We start from the raw sequence: 14,668 nt of genomic DNA, 5'->3' as shown, positions 1-14,668 counted from the left end.
TTTTAACCTAAGTACCCAAGAAATTAAAATTGACCAGAGTTGTGACCTAAAGCCAAAAGCTGTGATGAAATCAGAAATTATTAAGAGCAGTAATTGGGGTTCGCTACCTAAAAGAACTATAGGATGTTTATTAGGAAACTGTAATGTAAATCCTCAAGGTGTTCTGACTGTTGCTGGAATTATTGAACAAGATCATGAAAAAGTTAAGGCAGTGATGAATTCTGATATATCATGGTTTACAAAAGAATATCGCTTAAACCAATTTTTGCTTCCTTGCATTCCTAGAGTAAAAATATATGTCTATCAGGAAAGAGTACTTGGGAAGTTTGACCACCCTTTAAATCAAGGGGTCTTCTGGAAACACCAGGGCCCCCACATGGAATTAGAAATTGAAGGGAAAAGGATTTTAAACCTTGGATACGGAGACATTTCCTTAGAGCCATCAGGAGGGCCTGACACCCTCCCATTAACTTCTTCTAAATCCCGCTTGGAAGGGATGGGATGAGTGAAGTTAATCAAGAGGGACTGTTGCAAGATTGTAAAATCATACAGCGTAAGAAACCTGAAAGGCAAAACAGCTTAATTGAGCCTATAACCTTATTGGTAAGTTTGGAGAAAAAAATGTCTGTTTGGTAAGTTACTTAAAGAACAGCTGAACAAATTTATTCAAAACCAGTGGGTGAGGGGCGATACTGGGAGAGTAGAGGGTGAGTGGGTTGGAAAGGGGGAACGGATTACAAGGATCTACATGTGACCTCCTCCCTGGGGGATGGACAACAGAAAAGGGGGTGAAGGGAGACTCTGGATAGGGCAAGATATGACAAAATAACAATCTATAAATTATCAAGGGCTCATGAGGGAGCAGGGAGCGGGGAGGGAGGGGGAAAAAAAGAGGACCTGATGCAAAGGCCTTAAGTGGAGAGCAAATGCTTTGAAAATGATTAGGGCAAAGAATGTACAGATGTGCTTTATACAATTGATGTATGTATATGTATGGATTGTGATAAGAGTTGTATGAGCCCCTAATAAAATGTTTTAAAAATAAAAATAAAAACAAATAAGAATATCTAGAAAAAAAAGACATCTTTTCAGTCTTTCTAAGTATGGTAAGAAGTTCTTACACTTCAGCCCTCTTAGTTCTCTTAGAGTTGGGAGTGAAAATTTACATAACAATGAAGGCTATCTAACTAGTCTACATTGAGTCAAGGCCTAGCAAGTTAACTGAGACTGCTAGCAGTGCTTTGAAATCTGAGTTGTTAAAACAGAAGGGGGAGAAGAGGAATCTTATGTGTGACAAATTTCATTTAGTGATTTTAACCAAAAAATTTTTCTCCTTACTAAAAGTATGTAACAAAATTAGGGCACATAAACACGTTTTCAATGCTACAGAGAAAATTGATCCTAAGAAGTCCCAAGATGATGGAAACCATGTTTGGGATCCAGGTTCGCCTGTCACCTGGAGAAAAAGCTATGCATTTATGTTTTTTTTTCTCTTTTTTTTTGCATTTATGTTTTTACAGAATAAAACTGATGGACTCCCTTTAAAAGGACGCAACCACATTTGGAGAAAGATGGACAAGGAAGAGATGGAGAAGTCACCCAATACTAATCATAATTCCTTTTTCAGGTTAATTATGTTAGACAGCTTAGCCTAGGGAATTGGGAAGTCCATTTACGCATGCCCAGGAGAGCCAGCATAGGACAAGGCTGGATTTTCCCGCCGGCGGGCTCAGATGGGTATTACACCTGGAGCAGCCCACCTGGGCCAGGTGACTGCAATTCAGCCAATGGGGTCGTTCACCACGCCTCCCCCGGGAACCCTTAAAAAGCTTTTATTAGTAATGTGCAATATAGACAGTATTGCAGTGTGTGATTTGCTAAGGTCAATAGGCAGTTTCAGGAAGCCAAGAAATGCCAGTGAGATATTAGTAAGAAATACATGAACAAGAAAGAAAAGAACTACCCAGACAATGTTCTCTAACCTTCAGACTAGAATCACAATCTCCATTCCCAGGGGTCAACCAGATGCTCCAGAACCCCCCATCTTGTACCCTGGGCATGTGGAATATGGGCTGTGACCATGGGAAAAGTAGCAGTAGAAACAATGAACGCTGTCTGTAACTAGGAACCCCGGTGACTCCTTCAACACCAAACGACATCCTAGCAGAGCTGGAGCTCCATCTGTGAAAACACCACAAACCTTTCCCCAAGTGATCTTAGGCTCTTTCAGAAATGAGCCAACTGTGTCAAATACATCACGTGCAGTAGCTGTCCTGTCAAGAGGTTTGAAAAAAAGAAACTCATCTTTAACGTTGCCATCATTAATATACCTCATGTAAACCAGTAACCGAACAGTTTGTAATGTCTGTAGATTCATCAAGCTGCAGGCTAAAAATTGGAAGTGGAACAGATTTCATTTCCTGGATTACCTGATCAAGAATATCAGCAGACATGTCATCTATTCTTCTGAGGACAGTGTCATTCGATGAGGAAATTATACTCAATTTCATAGCAAATTCGTCTCTGCTCGTAACTCAAACAATGTCTTTGGCTGCTGGCAACAGTAAATCCTCAGCAATGGTGTGAGGGTTCATAGCTCTGGCAATGCTGAGGGCCACCAAATATGAAGTTTCAACAGCTGCTGTGTTTTGTTTGTGGTACTTGTCACCAGTGTCAAGTCTGGCTTTCTTGAGTCCATCATCTTTGCTTCTAAAATAGTTGGGATCCTTGCTGGCAAAGCTCTGATGTTTGCTATCAAAATGGTGTTTCAGTTTGTTTGGCTTCATAGATTCGACTGATAGAACTTCACAACAAATAACACATCGCAGTTTCTCAATTCCTGCTGTAATTATTGAGGTAAAACTGTACTGAAAAAAGTCCTCACTGTATTCTCTTTTCTTAATGTTCTTCTCTACATGATCCATTGTCATGGGATGGTTTGCTAAAGAAAATAATAACTAACAATAGCTTTGATAATACAAAAGATGATACATTGAATAGTTCAGTCAATATAGTTCTTTAAAGTTTCCTATGATTTACCATTCTGGGTTTTTTTTTTTTACATACATGTTACTATCACAAGGGGGCAGTATTCACATCAACCACAGCTAAATATAAAAAGACCAGATTAAGTTTCCATGATGCAGATTTTTTTTTGCATTAGTTGATGATTTTACAGTACATGCTTTTACATTTACCCAGTAATTATAATTGAGGCTTCTGTGTAGGCATGGCTTTCCCCTGAGGATTCTGAGAACTCCTGTGTTCCTCCTTGGAGGCGGGAGGCATTCTCTCTTTCGGCTCACTCCCTGTGAGACATTGTAGCTGACAAGACACATGGAACCACCCTAGTGCCCTGAGCCGGAGGAACCACGAGGAGACCCCTGACAGTGCTGAGATGCTTACAATGCCGCTGGATCCACAAGACTTTTCACTGGCCTGTGATCTTCCTGCATTTGGCATCATTGCATGTGATGCATGAGTCTGAAGAGGACTTTACAGATTATTATCGGACATGTGGGCTAATATTGGACTTATGGACTTGATTTGGACTAGGCTGGGATGTTTTCTCAATATTAATTGCACTTGGTAGTAAATATAAAGCTATTTCCTACCCACATATGAGTGTCTGTGAATTTGTTCCTCTAGTCTTCCTGGACTAACACAAACCTAGAACCAGAGAGGCTCTGCAACGTGCTCAGATTGCCTTGCAAGCCTCCCGGCCACTTGGGGCCATATGCTCTAACTAGCCCAATGGTGCTTCATGTGTCCGTGGCAGATAGAAATGCAGTTGGAATCTTTGACTAGTCCTTATTGGTGAATCACAGGGTAGACCCTTAGGATTTGGGGGCAAAACCCTGCCATCCTTTGAAAATCACAGCACTGTGCTTGAGAAAAAGCTTCTGGGTAGGTGTATCATGTTCACTGGCATTCTCTCTTTTACCTGCAGGTTCTAACACCCAAGGCTAAGTGCAATGGCTACCCAGAGCTCACCGAAAGAATCATGATTAGAGGGTTTATGAAGGAAATTAACAGGTTGTAATGCAAGTGAGAAATGCTCAGGATGGAGTCATTCATCAGGACATGCTACAAAGTCCTTCCAGGGCTGCCAGTGGGTGGTCAAAGAGAAAACCATCAGGGATAAGCCTCAACTCAAAGGCCTTCAGTTCAAGCTCTATGGGTCTGCAAATCTACCCCCCAGAATTAAGTGCCCAGAGGCATCCTACTCCAGTAAACCTCAGCCCCAAGGCACTCAGCTCCACTTCCATTGGTCAGCAAATCCAGCTCCCCCAATTCAGTGTCCAGAGGCCCCCCAGTCAACTAGCCAGCCTCCGGCACAGAAACACTTAGCTTTACTACCTCTATGGACTTGGAAGTCCACGACTGTGCTCCATGTCTGGCTCCTGACTCTGCTGCGGTTCCTCTGATGGTATAACTGTCCTCTGGATTTAGGAAGTTCACTGTGCAGGGAATCTAGAGTCCAGAGGGCACTCTTTACTCATGGTTCTTGCAGGTAATGAGATCCCCTCTCTTGCTTCTAAGAGGGCTCATCGTATACACAGCAGGATGGCATTTCAGGGAATCCTGTTCACAATTATTCATAGGTAAATCCTATAAGTATTTTCTGCCCCTATCAGATCCATGCAGGAAAAGGTTGCTTAGTGGGAGTTATGAAGACTTTGGCAAGAAGAATCACTTAAAAAAATTTGGAGTCCAACCATGGACAACCATGCAACCAAAGCTGTGCACCACGAACTCAGTGTTGTCTTATCCAAAGAGCTATAAAGTGGGACATGCACAGAAGCATGTGGAAGTGGTATACACTAGATCAAGCAGGGCATGAGCTACAAGGAAGCTGCATGAGGCAGTGACCCAAGTGCACACGATCTCTCCTCCTGTCACAGTACCTTCATTCTCCTATTCGCCACCTATGATCTCATGGAGAGTTACTTATGATCCATCAAATTGGAAGAGAAAACGTGTGCCTAGCTTATAGGTGGTTCTGAAGGATATACAGGCACCACTCAAAAGTAGATAACAGCATCTCTGCCGTCCATTTCTGGGACCTTCTTGAAAGACAGTGGTAAAGGGAAATCCTCTTAATAGCTATAACTTCAACGAGTGCACCTGTTGGTTCATTTTGTTTGAACAGAAAAACGGTCACATATGAAATGATAATTTCAGGGGCTTTGGCCAATTGTCAAGGACTTGAAAGGAACATCCCAGGAAAACTGGTTACAAGGAGATATGAGGAAGAGGTCCGTAGAACAGCCTGTTAGAATGAGCCAAAGAAATGAGGATATTGGTGTGTCATGTGAGTGCTCAGCAAAGGTTACTCAGCAGAGGAGGATTTTAATGATGCAGTGGACAGGAGCACCTGTTCTATGGAAACCATCGTTCTCTTCCTCAGCCACTCCTGCTACTGTTTATTGAGCTCATGAACAAAGTGGCCAGGATGGAGGCTCAGTAACGTAGCATTCCATTCACTAAGGCTGACTTGGGTACAGCCACTGCTGAGACCTAGATTTCTGTGTTCTTCACTTAGGAAATGTGAAGAAGCTTTTAAAATTTTCATGAAAATAGAATGAAAAGATAATGGAATTTCCCCCCTTAATTACTTAAGCCTCCCTCCCTCCCAATGTAAATATAGCTAAAAAATTTATTTAGAGATATTATATGGTTTAAGGAGATGTGCACAGATGCCAAGTTGACAAAGGGTAGACTATGATAGGTAAGACTGTATGTCAAATGGTTTGGGCCATGATTCACAGTGGTTTAACAGTAATGATGCTGTCAGCCCCCATGCTGAGATCTGATATTATATAATTACCTCCATGATGGCATCTGCTATGAGCAGCCAACCACTTGAATGGGAGTTTCCTCAGGGGTATGGCCCACTAACTAATATATATTCGAATATTCTGGCAAAATTCTGCTTTTTGCTGGATCTGAATCCTGAATCTGACTCAACATCAGCTGATTTCCAGGTCAGACTTGAGCCAGCAGCCTGCCATATTGCACACTGATCCTGGGAGTCATTAGTTTCTAATGTCTGTGACTCGGCGTGCTGCTTTACCTGCCAACCTTGGATTCATTGGTCTCTTTAGTCAGTACCCACTGTCTAACATGTAAATATTATGTTTGTCAATCCTTATAGCTATGCATGTTAGGACAACCTGTAGCAGTTTAGCTGACTCATAGACTTGGACTTTTCTAACTTCTACAACTGCATGAGTAATTTCCCTGAGATGAACTTATCTCCAGATATCCATATACAAGCTTCACTTACTTTATTTCTCTAAAGAATGCGGCTAAGCCAGTGTTGGAGGAAACTCTAATGACAAAATAAGGCTCCTTAAATGATCTAATCTTACATGTGCACACTATGAAATCTCAGAACTGAAATGTAGGTGGTTTTTTAAAAATCATTTTATTAGGGGCTCATACAAGTCTTATCACAATCCATACATACATCAATTGTGTAAAGCACATTTGTACATTCATTGCCCTCATCATTCTCAAAACAATTGCTCTCCACCTAAGCCCCTGGAATCAGCTCCTCATTTTCCCCCTCCCGGCCCCTCCCCCTCCCTCATGAACACTTGATAATTTATTAATTTTTTTTCATATCTTGCCCTGTCCGACGTCTCCCTTCACCCACTTTTCTGTTGTCCCTCCCCCAGAGAGGAGGTTATATGTAGATCCCTGTAATCGGTTCCCCCTTTCCAACCCACCCTCCCTCTACCCTCCCAGTCTCAACACTCACACCATTGGTCCTGAAGGGATCATCTGCCCTGGATTCCCTGCATTTCCAGTTCCTATCTGTACCAGTATACATCCTCTGGTCTAGCCAGACTTGCAAGGTAGAATTGGGATCATGATAGTAGGGGGAGGGGGGAAGGAAGCATTTAGGAATTAGAGGAAAGTTGTATGTTTCATTGTTGCTACATAGCACCCTGACTGGCTCGTCTACTCCCCAAGACCCTTCTATAAGGGGATGGCCAGTGGCTTACAAATGGGCTTTGGGTCTCCACTCCACACTACCCCCTCATCACAATGATAACATTTTTTGTTCTGATGATGCCTGATACCTGATCCCTTCTACAACTCATGATCACACAGGCTGGTGCTTCTTCCATGTGGACTTTGTTGCTTCTGAGCTAAATGGCCGCTTGTTTACCTTCAAGGCTTTGAGACTCCAGACGCTATATCTTTTGATAGCCAGGCACCATTAGCTTTCTTTACCACATTTGCTTATGCACCTATTTGTCTTCAGCGATCGTATCATGGAGGTGAACACAAAATGATATGATTTTTTTGTTCTTTGATGCCTGATAACTGATTCCTTCAGCACTATGTGATCACACAAGCTGATGTGCTTCTTCCGTGTGGGCTTTGTTGCTTCTCAGTTAGATGGCCGCTTGTTTACTTTCAAGCCTTGAAGACCCCAGATTGCTATATCCTTTGATAGCCGGGTACCATCAGCTTTCTCCACCACATTTGCTTATGCACCCACTTTGTCTTCAAAATTTAGGTTTTGAGCTACTCCTGACAACAGATATCACTTGAAATAGAAATGTCACCAGCATATGCTCAAAGGGAACTTTGATTACATCCTAAACAGCAGTTAGAACTGTAAAGTAACAACCTATCTCCAAAATAATCAGATATGTGCAAAAAAGCATATTTGTCCAAGAATGTCAGGAGATTATAAAAGAATGTTCATATTCATGTGGCATATTTTCTGTCAAGGTCTGTATAGTTAAAAACATGAAATTCTGAAGAGGAATGTCCTTTGATCCATGAGTTGACAGAATTTGTTTTCATTTTCTATATACGGACCACTGAGGTAAAGACTTGCTCTACTTCAGTAAGAAATGTCTTCATCCTGTAAAGCATGAATTGGTTACATACCTACAGGGACTCTCGGGGTATTATTGTGAAAGCAGTCAACATGAAGGCTGCTCAGAGTCTTTCTCCCTTCTTCACATAAGGGACATGGAAAATGTTACCCCCCAAAAAGAGTTTTAAAAGTCTCTCAAGCACATCCAAATGTTTGAAAAGCCTTTGATCTTTGCACCGTATCCAACACTGGAAAGCAACATATTACCCATTGGTGATTCTATGTCGAATTTCTTCTGCGACAGTTTTCAGTGACCTTTTGGGTCGGCAGCCCATCTGAGCTCATTAAGTCTCTGCAATCTCGGTGAGAGCCGTGAGCAGCTCAGCAAACGTAGGCCGGCTTTTGGGTTTCTGGAAAAGAGAAACGGTGGTGGTCAGTTCGGGTTACAACTGATTCGTACACCAGCTCAGGAACGAGCCATCAAAGACCTGGATCCAGGCTGTTTCTCTACAAAAGGAAGAGAAGAGTTTCTGAGCACTGGGATGATAAAGTGGTTAAATCTGAAAAATCCAGTGTTTCGGTCACAACAGTCACTTGCCAAGAGCTCATGAACCAAATGTGGTTAGTGGCTGCCGTATTGGACAATGTGGGTCTACAACACTTATGTCATCAAAGAAAGTTCTGTTCAGCAGCACTGTCCTGAATTGATATTCATAGAATAAAAAGGGAGGTGGAGAGATGGGGATTATGTTCCATGTTCCCAAGCACAGTTCAGTTTTTTGTTACGACACCCGAGCAGCCCTATTATGCCTGTTGTGTTGAGTCAATTCTAACTTACAGTAGCCCGCCTAGAGCACAGAGTAGAACTGCCCGACAGGGATTCCAAGGCTGGAATCTTTATGGAAGTGGGTGGCCACATCTTTCTCCTGGAGGGTAAGTTTGAACCATAGATCTCTGGTTAGCAGCCAAGCATTTAACTACTACTCCACCAGGGCCCCTTTGAGCCGCTGCTGAAAGCAGTTCAGTCAGAAAGCTGAAGGCATGATTTCATAAGGGCCTTGTAGGTCCTGGAGCAAGCATTACATTTACTCTCTTGGGGCTCAGTCAACAGAATCCCTAGCCATAGAGCCAGGAATTGGACCATTTTTCCTATTTCATCACGGGATGTAATTTGGCACTGGGAAGACTAAAGAAGAGCTGGCCCTGTCTACATTTCTGAAATTCATGGGATGTAGCGCTAAGCATGAGGGTTTGAAACCCAAAACAACCAAACCAGTTGCCACGGAGTCCATTGTGAGGTACAGCAGCACTCACACCTCAGAGTAGAACTGAGTTTCCAATGACTGGTGATTGGAAGGACATCACCAAGCCTTTCTTGAGGAGCACCTCTGGGTAGCTTACAATCATCAAACTTTTGCTTACCAGCCAGGCATGCTAACCCCTCAAGGGCTGGAGGACACAGAACATTGGGCACATGTGAGAGTTCCCATTGAACCTCCAAGAATGAACTGTGGAGGCTGTGAAAGGACTGGGATTTTACTGGTAGAGGCAATGAAATATGCTGTAATGTTAATGTAATCACACTTGAATCTGGAAGCAAATAAGGGACGGGGGCCTTTATATTACATTAAAAAGTGTTAGTAAAATCAACTGTGCATCCAAATAAAACAGTATAGCCAAAAACACTGTTTCAATCAATATTCCACTGCATTCTGAAATTGATGTTTATACTTTGTCCTTCCATCAGCATCCATCAGCTTTCTCTGCCTCTTCTTCACAAATAGAATAAATCCTCAACAAATATTATGTATATGCACATGTAATTATTGGCTACATAGAATATATCCCATTACTATTTATAGGTTATCACAAAATAATTTACTTAGTTTTTGTCATTAAGAATGTATGGAGAATGAATACCCAAAGGCGCTTTTAAGACATCGGTTTGCTACTAACAGTTTACTTAACGTTTTCCTGTCTGTTAAGAGGCCTCAAGGAGCAGTTAATTATATGTGATATATTTTCATCCATCAGGCAGAGTTTACTGCGCAAAGGGATCTTTGAAACAAATTAATACTTCGCTGGAATCTGAACAAACACATCACTCTTGAATTCCCTAGTGTTTGTGAATTGGGAATCAGTGATTTATTTTTCAGCCAGGAAGAAACTCTTCATTAAGCAATGACTTTTCTAGGCCCCTGTTGTCAGATGGAAAGAGAGAGAAATTGTCAAGATCATGGGGGAGTGAGATTTTAAAAAGGTCGTGTGTTGAGTTAGTGCTCAGAGAAGGCAGAAATAAGACAGAAACCATTTTGGTTTTATGGTTTTGAAGGAGGGCAAAGGTTATATTGTGTGTGTGTGTGTGTGTGTGTGTGTGTTAAATATACAAGTAACAAAACCATTGGCTTTTCATTCATCTTCACATGAATCATTTAGTGACATCAAATATGTTCACTATGTTTCCAACTATTGTTAAATTCCTACATGTTGATTTCCACTCACTGTGACCCACTGAGAGAGTGCTGCTGCTCCCTGAGGTTTTCTTGGCTGCTATCTTCACTGGAGCAGATCTTCAGAGAGCTGCTGGGTTGGTTCAAACTGCCAACCTTCTGACTAACAGCTGAGTACTTCTGTCATCCTCGTACCTCCAGAGCTCCTTCTTCAACCATTCTTGTTCCCAAATGTGTTCATCACTCTTATCAGAAGCACAGTATTCCCTAAATATTGTTGTCTTCCTTTCTCTTTCCTTCCCTTCTATAGGTGCCATTGAGCTGGTCCCAACTGATAACAACCCTATGTATGACAGAATGAAACACCACCCAGTCTTGTACCACCTTCACCATTGTTCTTGTATTTGAACCCATTGTTACAACCACTGCCAATACATCTTGTTGATGCCCTTCCTCTTGTTCCCTGGCTCTCTACTTCATCAACCCTGATGCCATTCTCCATCAACAGATCTCTCCCAATAACATGTACAAAGTAGATGGGACAACATCTTACCATACCATCCTGGAGCATACTGGTTGTATTTCATCCCAGACAGATTTGTTTGCTCTTTTAGCCGTCCCTGGTCCTTTCCATATTCATTCCAGCATCATAATTCAAATGCATCCATTCTTCTTTAATCTCCCTTATTCAATGTCCAACTTTCACATATATATGAGGTGAATGAAAATACTATGTTTAGTCCTCAACATGACACCCTTGATTTTCAACATTCCAAAGAGCTCTTGTGCTGCAGATTTACACCAACAACAATGCAACGCATTATTTGACCTCTTGACTGCTGTTTCCATGATTGTGGATCCAAGTACCATATATACTCGAGCAGAAGTCGACCCGAATCAGCCGAGGCACCCAATTTTACCACAAAAACTGCATTAAAAATGTGCTGGGAAATGGCCTATACATGAGTATATACAGTAAGTTGAAATCCTTGAGAACTTCAATCTTTTCTTCGTTTATCATAATGTTACCTATTGGTCTAGTGGTGAGGATTTAATTTTTATTGTTGTTTTGTTTTTGTTTTTAACATCCTTACTGAAAGCTGGAATCCTTGATTTTCATCACCAACTGCTTCAAGTCCTCCTCACTTTCAGCAAACAAGATGGTGTCTAGTGCACATTGCACAGGTTGTTAATAAGCCTTCCTTTGACCCAATACCACATGCTTCTTCCTATAATCCTGTCTCTCTGATATTTGCTCAACAAATTGATTAAATAAGTACAGTGAGAGCATACAGCCAAGTCACACACTTTTCCTAATTTGAAACCAGGCAGTATTACCCCTTCTGTTCACACAACTGCCTCTTGATCCATATACAAGTTCCAAATAAGCATAATGAAATGTTCTGGAATACCCATTTTTCTGAAGGCTATCCATAATTTGTTATGGTCCACACAATCAAATGCCTGGGCATGGTCTATGAAACAAAGTAAACATCTTTCTGGTGTTCTCTGTTTTCAGCCAGGATCCATATGACCTCAGCGATGCAATCCTTTGCTGCACTTCCACTTCTAATCAGGCTGACCTTCTGGCAGGTCCCTTTCAGGGAACTGCTGCAACTTCTGCTCGATGATCCGTAGCCGAAGCTTGCTTGCATGTGATATAAATGATATTGTTCTATAATTTGAGCATTCTGTTGGGTCACCTTTCTTTGGAATGGATATAGATATGGATCTCTTCCAGCCAGGTGGCCAAATAGCTATCTTTCAAATGTCCTAGAATAGATGAGTGAGTGCTTCCAGTGCTTCATTGGCTTGTTAAAACATTTCAATAGGTATCCAATCGAAATAGTCTTGTTTTACCTTCCTGACACAATTGCTGAAGGAAAATGTGTGCATAAGTAAATGTAATGAAGAAAGCTGATGGTGCCTGGCTATCAAAAGATACAGCAGCTGGGGTCTTAAAGGCTTGAAGATAAACAAGCAGCCATCTATCTGAGAAGTATCAAAGCCCACATGGAAGAAGCACACCAGCCTGTCTGACCATGATGTATAGAAGGGACCAGTTATCAGACATCAAAGAATTAAAAATCATATCAGTGGGTGCCCACCTTCTTGATATGATCACTGAAGACAAACGTGTGCATAAGTAAATGTGGTGAAGAAAGCTGATGGTACTCAGCTATCAAAAGATATAGCATCTGGGGTCTTGGAGGCTCAAAGATAAACAAGTAGCCATCTAGTTCAGAAGCAATAAAGCCCAAATGGAAGACACACACCAGCCTGTGTGACCATGAGCTGTCGAAGGGATCAGGTATTAAGCATCAAGGAACAAAAAATCATATCATTGTAAATGTGGGTGAGTTCAGAGTAGAGGCCCAAGGCCCATTGGTAGCCAACCGGACACCCCCTTACTGAAGGGTTGCGGGGAGGGTAAGAGCTAGTCAGGGTGCAGGGTAGCAATGATGAAACATATAACTTTCCTCTAGTTCTTAAACACCTTCCCCCCCACCCACACACACACACTATCATGATCCCAATTCTACCTTACAAATCTGGCTAGAACAGAGGATGTACATAAGTACAGATAGCAACTGGAAGCACAGGGAATCCAGGACAGATGACTCCTTCAGGACCAGTGGTGAGAGTGGCGATGCCTGGAAGGTGGAGGGAATATAGGGTAGAAAGGGGGAACTGATTACAAGAATCTACATATAGCCTCCTCCCTGGGGGATGGACAGCAGAGAAGAGGGTGGGGGGAGATGTCGGACAGTGTAACATATGACAAAATAACAATAATTTATGAATTATGAAGGATTCATGAGATAGGGGAGAGTGGAGAGGGAGGGGGGGAAACGAGCAGCCGATATTAAGAGCTCAAGTAGAAGGCAAATGTTTTGAGAATGATGATGGCAACAAATGTACATATGTGCTCGACACAATGGATGGATGTATGGATAGTGATAAGAATTGTATGAGCCCCAATAAAATGATTTTTAAAAAAAGAAATAGCTTTGTTTTGGCTAATGCATTCAGCGCAACCTGGACTTCCTTCAGCACCATTGGTTCCTGATCTTGTAGTACTCCTTAAATATTAGAATGTAGACTGGTTCTTTATGGCGCAGTGGCTCTGTGCTCTTTCCATCCTCTTTGGATGCTTCCTGCAGCCTTCAGCATTTTGCCCATGCAATCTCGCAATACTGCAACTCAAGGCTTGAATTTTTTCTTGAGGTATTTCAGTATAAGATATGCTGTTCATGTTCTTTTTCCTTTTTGGTTTTCCAACGCTAGATGTTTGCCCATTTCATTGTAATACTTTATAATGAATGTCTTCTCAATCTGTGTTTTGAAATGTTCTGTTCTACTCTTTGGCTTTTCATTTGGCTTAGCCAGTTTCAGATTCTCTTCTGACACCCACTTTGATCTTTTCTCTCCCGTTTTTAATGACCTTTTGTTCTCTTCATGTGCTGTGTTCCCGATGACATCACACAGCTCATCAGGACTTCTGTCGAGTGTTGACTGAGACAAATCTGTTCTCGAGAGATGTTCACAAGATTTGGATGGGATGTGTTCAAGGTCAAATTTTGACCCTTGTGGACTAATTTTAATTTCCTTCAGCTTCAATCTGAATTGATCAGTTGGCGGTCTGATCCACAGTCAGCCCTGGTTTGGCTTTAGCTGCTGACATTGACTTTCTCCATCATCTCTTCTCATAGATGCAGGCAGTTTGATTTCTGTGTATTCTGTCTGAAGAGGCCTCAGTGTATATGTGCCTTTTGTGCTATTTCAAAAAAGGTATTGGTAATGAAGTAGTTTTTCCTCCAAAATTCTATCATGTGGTCTCCAGCTTTGTTTCTATCACCAAGACCATATTTTCCAACTACTCTTCTTTCATCTTTGTTTCCAGATTTTTCATTCTAATCGCCAATGATTATGAATGAACCTTGATTGCATGTTTGATTAATTTCAGACTGAAGATATTTGTAGAATTCTTCAATGTCTTCATCACTAGCCTTTGTGTTTGGTGCATAAATTTGAATAATAGTTGTATTGACTGGATTGCCTTGTATGAGGATGGATGTTATCCTCTCACAGACAGCACTGTGCATAAAGATAGACCTTCAAATGGCTTTTTGGGTGATGAATGCAATGTTATTTCTCTTGAATTTGTCCTTGCCAGCATAGGACACTCTATGACTTTCTGATTTAACATGGTTAATACCTGTCCACTTCAGCTCACTAACACCTTGAACACCATTAATTAGCTTAGATCTCTACCCACTTGCTCATTAGAGAAATGTCACGCTCTATAGCATTTATGCATTGAGCTGCAACAAGGTCAGCAGTTTGACTCCACCAACTGCTCTGCGGGGGGGGG

At 41.7% G+C, this 14,668-nt stretch overlaps 1 protein-coding gene across 1 annotated transcript in view; it reads right to left on the bottom strand.

Annotated features, from left to right (window-relative positions):
• Positions 1-8,187: 8,187 nt before the first annotated feature.
• TXK (TXK tyrosine kinase) overlaps positions 8,188-14,668 on the bottom strand; it is a 60,886-nt gene continuing 54,405 nt past the window's right edge. Inside the window, exon 14 of the mRNA XM_075544975.1 lies at positions 8,188-8,253. Within this exon, the coding sequence (XP_075401090.1) occupies positions 8,188-8,253 (66 nt within the window). The remainder of the gene's footprint in view (positions 8,254-14,668) is intronic.

Source organism: Tenrec ecaudatus, chromosome 3, assembly GCF_050624435.1.
Source record: "Tenrec ecaudatus isolate mTenEca1 chromosome 3, mTenEca1.hap1, whole genome shotgun sequence".
NCBI classification, from domain to species: Eukaryota; Metazoa; Chordata; class Mammalia; order Afrosoricida; family Tenrecidae; genus Tenrec; species Tenrec ecaudatus.
Note: the sequence above shows the minus strand (reverse complement) of the source record. Positions and strands in the feature narration are given on the sequence as shown.